This window comes from Motacilla alba, chromosome 29 (genome assembly GCF_015832195.1).
Source record: "Motacilla alba alba isolate MOTALB_02 chromosome 29, Motacilla_alba_V1.0_pri, whole genome shotgun sequence".
Lineage (NCBI taxonomy): Eukaryota > Metazoa > Chordata > Aves > Passeriformes > Motacillidae > Motacilla > Motacilla alba.
Window position 1 is genome coordinate 2,067,744 of NC_052044.1, and position 11,410 is coordinate 2,079,153.

The 11,410-nt window shown below is 67.9% G+C and overlaps 2 protein-coding genes across 10 annotated transcripts; one reads left to right on the forward strand and one right to left on the reverse strand.

Moving 5' to 3' along the window:
• The first annotated feature begins 738 nt into the window (after window positions 1-738).
• Window positions 739-7,503, forward strand: AAAS (aladin WD repeat nucleoporin). Of its 9 annotated transcripts, XM_038164343.1 has the most exons (17): window positions 758-974; window positions 1,274-1,409; window positions 1,733-1,860; window positions 1,950-2,005; window positions 2,128-2,219; window positions 2,484-2,530; window positions 2,923-3,021; window positions 3,590-3,733; window positions 3,854-3,974; window positions 4,132-4,256; window positions 4,500-4,560; window positions 4,974-5,064; window positions 5,437-5,530; window positions 5,647-5,714; window positions 5,815-5,896; window positions 6,355-6,439; window positions 7,232-7,503. In XM_038164343.1, the coding sequence occupies exons 2-17, from the start codon at window positions 1,287-1,289 to the stop codon at window positions 7,364-7,366; spliced, it is 1,551 nt and encodes a 516-aa protein (XP_038020271.1). In that variant the 5' UTR covers window positions 758-974; window positions 1,274-1,286; the 3' UTR covers window positions 7,367-7,503. The 9 variants fall into 9 exon arrangements, 8 of the variants coding, with proteins under 8 accessions (XP_038020269.1, XP_038020266.1, XP_038020263.1 ...); XM_038164342.1 differs by lacking the exon at window positions 1,950-2,005 and having other exon boundaries at window positions 753-974; window positions 2,027-2,219; XR_005259864.1 differs by lacking the exons at window positions 1,950-2,005; window positions 5,647-5,714; window positions 5,815-5,896; window positions 6,355-6,439; window positions 7,232-7,503 and having other exon boundaries at window positions 740-974; window positions 2,027-2,219; window positions 2,923-3,974; window positions 5,437-5,486.
• A 1,439-nt stretch (window positions 7,504-8,942) lies between these two features.
• Window positions 8,943-11,212, reverse strand: MYG1 (MYG1 exonuclease). Its single transcript, XM_038164350.1, has 7 exons — window positions 10,926-11,212; window positions 10,534-10,646; window positions 10,310-10,469; window positions 9,968-10,117; window positions 9,723-9,845; window positions 9,335-9,516; window positions 8,943-9,257 (listed from the first exon to the last, which is right to left on the reverse strand). Exons 1-7 carry the CDS (start codon window positions 11,115-11,117, stop codon window positions 9,077-9,079), a joined length of 1,101 nt encoding a protein of 366 aa, XP_038020278.1. The 5' UTR covers window positions 11,118-11,212; the 3' UTR covers window positions 8,943-9,076.
• Window positions 11,213-11,410: the final 198 nt, after the last annotated feature.

Genomic DNA, 11,410 nt, shown 5'->3' on the forward strand with positions numbered 1-11,410 from the left:
ACCGAGGGCTCGACCGCCCGGAGCCTCCCAAACCACAGAGCCCAGCCCCATCCAGCGACCCCCCAACCCCGCCGGGGACCTCCCCTCCGCCGCCACCGCCGCTTTTCCTGTCTCGCTGCCCCACCAGCCGCGTTTGGGGGGGTCCGAGGGACGCCACGCCAGCCCTGCGGTGGCTCTGATGTCGGCGCCATCCCAAATCGTCGTCTCCTATCGAACCCCGCTCGCTCCGTAACGGGCGAGGAATGCGGGGCCCCCCGCCGCAGCTCCCCCCGCCGCCTTTATTTAATATCCTGAGAAAATTAAAATAACTCTTGCGGCCGCTAAGGAAAACACGGGCACAAACACGAGCAAAGCGGGAGCCCCGGCAGAGGGGCTGGGAGCGAGCCGAGGGGGGCACGCGGCGGGAGCGGCACCCAGGGGACACGGGGAGCACGGACATCCGAGAGGGGACACCGGGGCAGGTGGCACCGGGGACACGGGAGCGCGGGACACCGGGATGCCGCGGGAGCCCAAGAGGGGGTCCGGGAGAAGGGGTGCCCGCAGGACAGGGGGTGCGGGACACGGGGGTGCCCCGGAGGTCCCGATCCCGTCACCGGTCCCGGTCCCGGTCCCGGTCCCAGCGCGGCCCTGCTCGGCACCACGTGACCCATCAACAGCACACGCCCATCGCCCCGCCCCTCAATGGAAGCCCCGCCCTTCTTAAAGGGGCAACGTCAGTAAGAGTGGCCCTCATTTTAATCAGTCCTCGTTACAACCGGAGAGCCACTAAGTCACCGGCGGAGCGCGGCTGTGCAGGGGACGCTGTTGTTCTCTCTCCTCCGCGGAGGAAAACCGGGGAGCGTGGCGCTGTCCCTCAGCGAGGAGCCCGCGTATTTCTCGCCCGAGCCGCGGCCCTTTTAATTCCCCTCCCACCGGCGCCCGGAGCCGCGAGGGCGGCGCGCGGCGGCGATTGGCGCGAACCGGGAGCGGGAAGGGTGAGGGGAGCCAAGATGGCGGCGCCGGGGGCTGAGGGCGGGGAGCGGGTGAGGGGGAGCCGGGGGGCACCGGGGGTTGTGAGCGGGTGAGGGGGAGCCGGGGCACCGGGGGGCACCGGGGGTTGTGAGCGGGTGAGGGGGAGCCGAGGGGCACCGGGGGTTGTGAGCGGTGAGGGGGAGCCGGGGCACCGGGGGTTGTGAGCGGGTGAGGGGCGGAGGGACGGGCGGAAGGGTCGCCGGCGCATCCCGAGGGCAGCGGCGGTTTCAGCTGTCGCCCCCCGCCCCCGGCTCGCCCCCAGGCTCGGCGCCGCCATGTGCTCGCTGGGGCTGTTCCCGCCGCCGCCTCCTCCTGGGGATGTCACCCTGTACGAGCTCAACAACGCCCTGGTCTGCGGCCGCCTCAGCGAGCAGCTCCCGCTGGCCTTCCAGAGCCAGGTGAGCCCCCCGGGCCAGGTGAGCCCTCCTTGCTCCAGAGCCGTGCCAGCCCCCTCCCGCCTTGGGGGTGCCACATTTGTCCCCCTCAGCTGTGGCCGGAGCTCTGTCCCCTCTGCTGGGGTCTCTCCAGGCACTCTCAGGCCGCTCCTTCGCCCCTCCTTGTGGCCCTGCTCTCCTCCCATCGCCGCTTGCCCCGGGGGGGTCCCTTTTTCCCCCCGGGCTCAGGGGGGCTCAGGAGGCTCAGAGGAGCTCAGGGAGCTATGGGGGGCTCAGAGGATCTCAGGGCGGTTCAAGGGTGCTCAGGGGGGCTGCGTGTGCTGCAGGTTCCCGACCTGCCCGTGCTGACGCTGCCCAAGGAGCCCCTCAAGGCCCACGGCCGCCTGGAGCCCAGCGCCCGCCCGCCCTTCATCCACCACCGCGAGTCCCTCTGGAAGCGCTGCCTCAGCTCCTGGTGAGTGCCCCGCGGTCCCGCAAAGCCAAACCGGCCCCCAAAGAGCCCCCTGCCCCACGGGCGGGGCGGTGACCGCGCTCTCGCTGCAGGCGCGACGCCGGGCTCTGCGGGCTGCTCAGGGAGCTGGCCGGCGCCGAGGAGGAGGGTGAGTTTGGGCTGCCTGCAGGTCTCCGGGCTCGCTGCGATGCTTGGGCTGGGCCCTGCTGTCCCTGCCCGTGTCCCCTGTGCTGCTGGCAGGGATGCTGAGGATCCTCTGCCCTCTGCCAGGGCTGCGGTGGCTGCGGACGGGCTCGAGCCACGCGCTGGCCGTGTGCCGCTGGCTGTCCTCGCTGCACGGGTCCCTGTTCCCACACCTGTCCGTGAGTCATTCCGGCTGATCCCTGGGGCGAGGGGAGCAGCGATTCAGGGTGGGGGGTGGTCCCTTCCCCACTAAACCCACCCCCCAAATGCTCCTCGTGGTGATGCCCAGCTCCAGACACCGCTGCTTCCTCTACCGGTGGAAAATGGGCACTGGGAAGGTGTTTGGTGCTCCAGGAGGGGCCCGAATCCAGCTGGGGGAGGGCGAGAAAGGGCTGGGAGCTGGGGGTCCCTGCTGCCAGCTCAGTGTTCTCCTCTCCCTGCAGCTGACCAGTGAGGACATGATCGCAGCCTTCTCCCAGGCCGTGGACTGGTGAGTCCTGGGTTCCAAAATCACCGTGTCAGGGTCTGGGATCCCCTGGGGTGGGTGCACAAGGACAGGGTGGCCCCGTTTGGGTGGGCTCAGCCATTAAAGGCAAACATTGCCCCACTGGCTCTGGCTGCCCTGCTTTGTGTGCCCTGGTCAGTGACAGGTCAGAGTTAAAGGAGATCAGAGCCTGGAAAATTCCTTCCAATTCCAACCCGAGGCTGTGGTCAGCAGCCCCTCAGCAGAGCCCTGTAATTCCCAGAAACAGGGAATTTCTCAAAGAGAATGGTCCCGTTGAGCAGCCAAAAGGAAGCTTTATTTCTCTGGGGACTCTGAGAGGGGTCTTTGCCAGGCCAGGTGGTGCTGGGGGGTCTCACCCTGCCCTGTGCCCCCTACAGGGCCAGCTGCACCATCCGGGCCTTCGCCTGGCACCCCCACACCAACAAATTCGCCGTGGCTCTTCTGGACGATTCCATCCGCGTCTACAACTCCAACAGGTGGGGCTCTGGCCAGGGATTTGGGCAGCCCGGGGTGGGCGCTGCCCTGGGCCTGCTGCCCGTGGCCTTCTCGCCCACCTGGGCACACCTGGGCTCCCGTTCAGCCCTCCCTGCTCTGCCCCGAGCCTCAAGAGCTTTGCCTGTCCTTCCCCTGCCCGCTCCATGCCTCTGGGGACATCGCGGGGGTCACGCAGCCCTGGGGGTGGTGACAGAGCCGGGGGGGCACGGGCTTGAGTGTCCTCTGTCCCCCAGGTGTCCCTGTTCCCCCAGGGAGTGCCAGTCCCTGCTCAGGAGAAGACTCTGCCGGCTGCTCCTGCAGCCCCCCCAGGTGTCCCCAAGCTGGGCCCTGTCTGGCCTGGGGACACCTCGGCTCAGCCACACCAGGTGTGCCCTGGCTCGCTCCGGTGTCACCTGGCTGGGAATTCCTGTCCCTCCCCGGGAAGCACACGGCAGGGCACAGCCCCTCCCCACCCTGCTGTCCCCCCTCAGGGCTGGCAGGGGACACTGTGGCTGCACCAGGGCTCCGTGCCCCACGCTCGCCCTGTGTCACCTGTCCCCTCCCCGGCAGTGCCACCGTGCCCTCGCTGAAGCATCGCCTGCAGAGGAACGTGGCCGCCATGGCCTGGAAGCCGCTCTGTGCCTCCATCCTGGCCGTGGCCTGCCAGAGCTGCGTCCTCGTGTGGCACCTGGACCCCACCTCCCTCTCCACCAGGTGACAGCTCCCACCTTCCCTTCCCTGCCGTTGTCACCGCGCTGTGGCTGGCTTTGGGACAGCGCCACCGTGCTGCCGGCAAATCCCAAATCCTGGTGGCATCTCCCTCGTCCTGTGCAGGCCCTCGTCGGGCTGTGCCCAGGTGCTGTCCTGCCCGGGGCACAGCCCTGTCACCAGCCTGGCCTGGGCGCCCAGCGGGGAGCGGCTGCTCTCGGCGTCACCGGTGGACACGGCCATGCTGGTGAGGCCCCTCCTGGGGACACCCCCGGGGTCACCTGGGGACACTTGGGCTGGGCACAGGCAGTGCTGCTGCAGGGGCAGCTCTGGGATTTCCCCTGGGCCTGAAATCTTCGCTCTGTGGTCCCTAATCCTGGTGTCACCATCCTTGTCCCCTGCAGGTGTGGGACGTGTCCACCGAGACCTGTGTCCAGCTGCAGTGGTTTGGGGGCGGCGGTGTCACCTACTTGGCCTGGTCCCCCGATGGCAGCAAGGTGCTGGCAGCCACCCCCTCGGCCGTGTTCCGGTGAGCTCCTCATCCCATCCTCATCCTCATCCTCACTCCAGAAAATCTGGATCCCAAATGTCGCTCCTGCTCCTGCTCCTGCTCCTGCTCCTGCTCCTGCTCCTGCTCCTGCTCCTGCTCCTGCTCCTGCTCCTGCTCCTGCTGTGGGGACAGAGTTGGGGACGGGGCTGGACATGGTGGGTTCCCAGAGCAGCAGGACTGGGGCCAATTCCCAGGAATTCTCCCTAAAGCCATCTCCTGCAGGGTCTGGGAGGCCCAGATGTGGACCTGTGAGCGCTGGCCCACCATCAGGGGACGCTGCCAGGTAGGATGGATATTCCCCTCCCAGGGAATCATTTAGGCTGCAGAAGCCTTCTGGGACCACCCAGGGCAAGCCACGCAAGGCCACCACTGACCCGTGTCCCCAAGTGCCACATCCACAGGGCTTTTAAATCCCTCCAGGAACGGGGACTCCACCCCTGCCATGGGCAGCCAACCCAAGAAATGGTGGGAATTTTCCCGAATTGTGTGGAAATCTTCCCAATATCCACCCTGAACCTCTCCTGGCACAGCCTGGGGCCGTGTCCCTCCTGTCCCCGTCAGCGACTTGGGGAGTGAAAAATCCCTCCTAAGCCTCCTTTTCTCCAGTCTGAGACACTTCAGGCAGGGTGACACTGTCCCACAGGCAGGGGTGACACTGTCCCACAGGCAGGGTGGCAGGGTGACACTGTCCCACAGACAGGGTGCTGGAGCCCCGATGGCAGCCGGCTGCTCTTCACCGTGCTGGGCGAGTCCGTCATCTACTCCTTGTCTTTCTCCGAGTACCGGGGTGAGTTTGTCCCACCTGGAGCTTCCCAGGGCCTGGGAGGGGGTTCACAGCTGACCCCACAGCTCTGGGGGGAGGAGCTGGGACACACAGGGGGTGTTTTGGGGTCCCCAAGCACGGAATCTCTGGAACTGAGGTTTTTCCGTCCCTCACGTTGTTCCTCACTCTCAGTCCCAGTCGTGGGGTCTTGAAGGGATTTCTGGGAGACTCCAGCGGGTCCAGAGCCGGCTTGGGGGGCCCTGGTGTTTGCTGCCCCTTGTCCTCCATGCCAGCCCCTCCTGGGACACCAGCACAGCTGCTCTGAGAGAGAAAGAAATGAGTGATCACCGGGGGGATGCAGCGGGGTTGATGGAGGGTGGCTTTGTCCCCTCTCAGGGGAGAGGCAGGGGCAGGTGGGAGGCTCCAAGACGGCCTCGATCGTGGCAGACCTGTCCGAGACCACCTTCGAGACCCTCTACGGGGAGGAGAGGTGGGTCTGGCTGGGGGGCACAGGGGGGTCCCTGCTCCTCCTGGCAGCCACCCCTCGCTGCTGGGCGCACCCAGGGGGTCTCTGCCCCCCAACTTTGGGGACTTGTGCTGTTCCAGGATCGGAGGAGAGGTTCATTCCATGGTGTGGGACCCCACCGGGGAGAGGCTGGCAGTGATCATCAGAGGTCAGTCCTGCCCCGTTCCCTGTTTGGCCTGGGACTCCTGCTGCCCTGGGAAAGGGACACGGGGACAAGGGAGAGCCCTCATGCTGCTGTCCCCCTGCAGGACACCCCGAGTGTGTGGGCAGCCCGCCGGCCGTCGCCGTGTTCCGCACCCGCAACAGCCCTGTCTTCGAGCTCCTGCCCTGGTGTGTGGGGGCTCGGGGGGTTTGGGTGGGTTTGGGTTCATTGCAGGGGGTTTGGGTTTGTTAGAGCAGGTTTTGGGTGGGTTTGGGTTCGTTGGGATGGGTTTGGCCTCATTGCAGGGGGTTTTGGGTGGGTTTGGGTTCGTTGGGATGGGTTTGGCCTCATTGCAGGGGGTTTTGGGTGGGTTTGGGCTCACTGGGCAGCAGATTTGGGATAGGTTTGGGTTCACTGAGTCCTATCAACTCCAGCTCACCCCCTTGGCTTTGGGTTGTCCTTTCCCAGTGCATCCCTTCAAACCCCAAACACCCCCAGTTTCCTGGGATTGAGCTGTTTCCCCATGGATCCCAAACACCTCCAGTTCCCTGGGATTGTGCTGTTTCCCCATGGATCCCAAACACCCCAGTTTCCTGGGATTGAGCTGTTTCCCAGGCCATAACCCTGGCTATTCCCCACCCCACAGCGGCTTCGTGCGGGGCGAGCGCGGTGCCCGGCCCCAGCTCATCTCCTTCCACCCCTGCTTCCCTCAGGGCGCCCTCCTGACCGTGGTGAGTCCCTCCCTGGGGCATTCCCAGTCCCAGGGGACACTGGTGGCACTGGGAAGGGGGCTGGGATCTGGGTGAGCCATGGGGGGCTCCAGGGAGAGGAGGTTTAACCAGGCCAAGGGTTGGGTCCTGTGTTTTGGGGACAGAGGGGCTGGACCTTCCCTGCTCCCTGGGAAGGGACCTGGAGGGACTGAGGGGCACTGCTGGACATGAGCCAGCTGTGCCCAGGTGGCCGAAAAGCCTGGCGGGATCCTGGCCTGGCTCAGGGGTGCTGTGGCCAGCAGGAGCAGGGGATTGTTCCTCCCCATGGCCACACCTCAAGTGCTGTGTCCGAGTCTGGACTCCCCAATTCAGGAAGGATTTTGGGGTCTGGGGCATGTCCAGAGAGGGGAATGGAGTTGGGGAAGGAAGGGCCTGGAGCTCCGGGGGGCTGAGGGAGCTGGGGAAGGGGCTCAGCCTGGAGAGGAGGAGGCTCAGGGGGAACCTCATCAGTTCTGTAACTCCCTGACAGGAGGGGCAGCCAGGTGAGGTCTCTGCTCCCAGCGACAGGACCGGGGCACACAGCCAGGGGAGCTTTGGGGTGGAATTTCTTCCCAGAAAGGGTGACTGGACATTGGAGTGGGCTGGCAGGGGAGTTGAACAGCCCTGGGGGTGCGGAAGCAAAGCCTGGGCATGGCCCTTGGTGAGCAGGCCTGGGTGACGAGGTGCTCTCAGGGGCTGCTCTCCATCCCCAAGGGTTTTTCCCGTTTCTGTGCTGTTTGGGCACTCAGCCCTGCCCCACCCTGTCCCCTGCAGTGCTGGTCCTCGGGGAGGATCTCCCACATCCCCTTCTTCTTCGTCAGCGCCCTGGAGCCCCGCGGCAGCCCCCGGCGCAGCCCCGCGCCCGTGCTGGGCAGCGTCCGCGAGCAGCCGCTCTTCTCCGAGCTCTGAGGAGCTCCCGGGGCCTCCTCGGGAACCCCGGGGCCTCCTGTCCCTCCTGCTCAGCCTCCTCTCCCTCCAGGACCCCTGACACCAGCTCAGGGTCGGGCAGTGCTGATCCTGCCCCGATTAAAGGTGGATTTTCCCTCCCTCTCATCTTTCCTCATCCTGATGGCACTGGAAGATTTTTGGGGGGTGAATTTGGGAAGTCCTGTGGGTCTGGAGGGGTTCTGGGGCCTCCAGAGTTGATTTGGGGTTAGAAAGAGCTTGGAGTGAACTCACAGAACCTGTTGGTGTGATCTCACTGCAGCCCGTGGGCCAGGGCTGCTCTTTTGGGATCAAAGAGCCCCGTTTTGGGGACAGGTGATGGCTGAAGGGGTTTGGGGCGGGTTTTGGCCACACACACAACCCCCAGCTTCGTTTTGAGGGTGAGCAAAACTGAACCAAACCCCCAAAATGAACCAAACTCTCTGTGGGTCCCCAAACCCCAGCCCTGGGGGCCCCAGGGTGCTCGTGCTGCCCCAGGTGAGCCCCCCCGGCCCTGCAGGGTGGGGGCAGCAGCTGGGCCCCCCCAGAGGGGATTGACGCTGCTGCTGGGGGTGGCACAGTGAAATCCAGGGATTACACACCCTTAATCGCAGGATTACACACCCGAAATCCCGGGATTACGCTGTGCTGGCAGGGAGGACGGGGAGAGCACAGGGTCCCTGCTCCCCCCACCCCAGCAGCCCCAAAATCCTCCCCAGAGCAATGGGGAGACCCCCTCCTTCCCCCCTGAGCATCCAGCCCCTTCCTGAGGCTGGGCAGGAGGATCCAGGGGGATCTGGGGTGATCCAGGGGTGACCCGGGCTCCAAACCCACCGCAGCTGCTGGGGCCGGCCTGGGGGGGCTTCACCCCCCGGGCCCGCCCGGTTGGCTCCCGGTGCCGCCGCTGAGCGGCTCCTCCTCCTCCTCCTCCTCCCGGTGCCGGCAGGGCAGGGCCCGCAGGTACTGCAGGTGCAGCCGTGTCTCCTCCCGGCTCCGCCGCACGAAGCGCCCCACGTAGAGCAGGACGAAGCCCAGCCAGCCCCCCAGGGCCACCAGCGCGGCCACGTCGGGGGCCCGCGCTGTCCCCGTGCCCCTCCCCGTCTCATTCCGGCCCGGCGGAGCCTCCGCGGGGCACCGGGACCCCCCCCGGGGGTGCTGGGGCAGCCCCAGCAGCAGCAGCAGCAGCAGCCCGGCCGCCAGCATGGCCCCGCAACGGGGGCGGAGGGAGGGGACACCGGGCCCCCCCGCGGGGTTGGTGACACGCAGGATCGCGGCAGTGCCAGCGGGGAGGGAGGGGGGACAGCGATTGCTGTCCCCGTGCTGGGGTGGTGTCACAGCTTTCCCCGAGTCACAGCAACCCCCCAGTGTCACCCGCAGCCCCCCGGGGACCCCTCAAAAGCAAATCCACTGGGTACACACTGGTTTTTACTGGTGCTGGCAGCGCCTCCCTGCAGGGACGTGACAGGAACGGGGTCAAACTCCCAGGAATGGAGCCAAAAAGTCTCTGGCTGGGCTGGCACCCATCCAGCACAGGGGGTGGGTGCTCTGAGACCCCCGGGAGGGGCAGCTCACCCCCCCAGCACAGCAGATCCCTCGGAGAATCCAGGATGCAAGCAGGAGCAGTGCCTGGGCATCCCTGGGACCCCACGCTGGGCCAGGGGCTCCCTTTTGGGGTGATCCCGCTGGGGAGGGGGCTCAGGTGCTCTCTGTGCCTCCCCCGAGCTCCAGCACCCTCCGGGCCATCTCCAGGGCCCCCTCCCGGGTCTGGTTGCCCCCGATGAAGCCGCTGGCGTGGACGAAGACGCAGCCGGGGATCCCGGCCAGCTCGGACAGCGCCTGGTCCCGGAGTCCCCGCCAGGCCTCGGGCAGGGGGAGCCTGGGGGGACACACGGGGCTCGAGAGTGACCCCGGCCCTGTTGGGGGGCAGTGGCAGGGCCAGGGCAGGGGTCTCACCGGCTCTGGAAGCTGTGGGGGGCTGTGGGGACGCTCTGCACCCGCCACTGCCCGCTCCGGTCCGGGAACAGCACGAGCAGCAGTGGCCGGGGCAGGGCCAGCTCCCGCTCCAGCTGGAACAGGTGCTCCTTCCAGGGACAGCCACCCTGGGACAGCTCCAGGACCTGCCCGCTGGCGTCCACCTGCAGGGGGGACACGGGGGTGGCTCCAGAAACCCCCCCGGGCTCCGTGCCCCGAACCCCCCGAGCGCCCTCCCGCAGGGATGCAGGGGCCGTGCGGGATACGGGGTGCAGGGCCCCCCCGGGAGGTTTCTGCAGAAGGGATCTGACCTCCCCACGCCCCAGCACCCCCCAGAACCGCAGGCTCCCCCCGGGCCAGCCGGCGTTACCTCGAGGCGGCGCCGCACGGCCTCCTCCACCAGCTCCCGCGCGGGCAGCCAGGCCCTGTGGTAGAAGTCCAGGCGCTGCAGGAACTCGCTGCCCACCAGCTCCATGGCCCTCCTGAACCCCACCTGGGGACACGGCGGCAGCACTCCTGAGCAGAGTGTCCCCAGGGGCTGTCCCCAGGGGCTGTCCCCAGGGGCTGTCCCCGAGCAGGGTGTCCCCAGGGGCTGTCCCCAGGGGCTTTGCCCACCTCGGTGTCCTGGTCGGGGTCGTTCCAGCGGGGGTTCAGGTGCCCCACGCGGGCGCTCAGGGTGGTGCTCAGGGCGTAGCGCGGCTCCCCCGCCGCCGGCGCGATTCCGTTGTCCATGGCATCGATCTCCTCCACAAAGTTCTCGTACAGCTGGGGACAGCGAGGGGACAGCGAGGGAGGACAGAGGGAACAGCAGGGACAGAAGGATCAGCAGAGCAAAGCCTGGCTGGAAGCACAACTGCCAAGCAGCTGCCACAAACCGGTCCCCTTTCCCCAGCAAGGACAAGCCCTGGGCAGAACCGTCACCCTGTCAGGCTGACAGCCCCCCGGCACCCCTGGCACCTTGTCATAGAGCGCTGTGACCACGGGCCCGTCCTCGGGCTGCTCCAGGAGCCCCGCGAGGATCTGCGCCCCGAAGTGGCAGTAGATGAGCCCGGCGCTGCTCAGCTTCGTGCTCCAGGGCTTGTCCGGCCGCAGGCTCCGCATGGACTCCGAGAAGGACCTGTGGGGCCACGCGGTCACCGCGGGCACCCCCGGGGACGCCGCTGTCCCCAGGGGGGCCTCACCTCTGGTGGTGGTCGTAGCGGTGCCGCCCCGGGTCGTACTCGCCCCCCACGTCCACCACCACGTCACAGCCGGCCAGGCGCTGCGGGTCCCGCGTCCGCACGATCTCTGCCTCCTGCGGGGGACACCCGGGTGAGGGTCCCCAGGGCCACCGGGGACCCCCGGGAGCGGCCGCGGGTGACGAGGGACACCGGGGAGGGACCCTGGGCAGAGGGTGGGGGGACACAAGTGACCCCCAGGTGGCACCGGGGACAGAGGACCGGCCGCTGGGTGGGCTCAAGTGTTCCCACATGGGACCGAGAGAGGAGCGACCCGGAGGGAGACCCCGGGACCCGGCACCGCACGGTGCCCCCGTCCCGTTCCTGCCCCGGGCGCGCTGCCGGCGGGGCCGTACCCGGTAGCGGGGCAGGAGGCGCAGCAGGAAACACGCCAGCGCCTCGTCGCAGTGGAAGGTGCCGTCGTGGGTGCCGATGCGGGGGGCGGGCTCGGGGTGCGGCCGCTTGTGCCCGGTGCCGGTGCCGGTTCCCGGCCCGGTGCCGGTGGCGGCCATGACCACGAGCCGGGCGGCGCGCGCGGCCCCGCGCATGGCGGCGGGGAGGCCACGCCCCCCGCAGGGCCACGCCCCCGCCTCGTAAGCGCTTCCCGCCAATTTTGTCCCGCGCTCGCCCGGGTTCAGCCCCGCCCCCCCTTGAGCGCGCGCACGCAGCGGGCGGGGCCAAGGCGCCGGTTCGGTGTGGCGAGCGCCCTCTGGCGGCCGGGAACGGGAACACGCGGGGCGGGATCGGGACAGAGGGACACGGACGGACGGACGGACGGACACCTCCGGGACTGACACACACCGTCCTGCACAGCCCCGGGACCCAGGGATGGACACACAGG

Bases quoted from the DNA above. Each gene is read 5' to 3' on its own strand.
- AAAS (XM_038164335.1), top strand. From the start codon at position 1,287: ATGTGCTCGCTGGGGCTGTTCCCGCCGCCGCCTCCTCCTGGGGATGTC. The intron at 2,220-2,483 runs GTGAGTCATTCC...CTCTCCCTGCAG, and splicing joins CCCTGTTCCCACACCTGTCC to CTGACCAGTGAGGACATGAT. The intron at 3,975-4,131 runs GTGAGGCCCCTC...TGTCCCCTGCAG, and splicing joins CGGTGGACACGGCCATGCTG to GTGTGGGACGTGTCCACCGA.
- MYG1 (XM_038164350.1), bottom strand. From the start codon at position 11,117: ATGCGCGGGGCCGCGCGCGCCGCCCGGCTCGTGGTCATGGCCGCCACC. The intron at 10,470-10,533 runs GTGAGGCCCCCC...GTGGCCCCACAG, and splicing joins CGCTACGACCACCACCAGAG to GTCCTTCTCGGAGTCCATGC. The intron at 9,846-9,967 runs GTGGGCAAAGCC...CCGTGTCCCCAG, and splicing joins ACCCCGACCAGGACACCGAG to GTGGGGTTCAGGAGGGCCAT.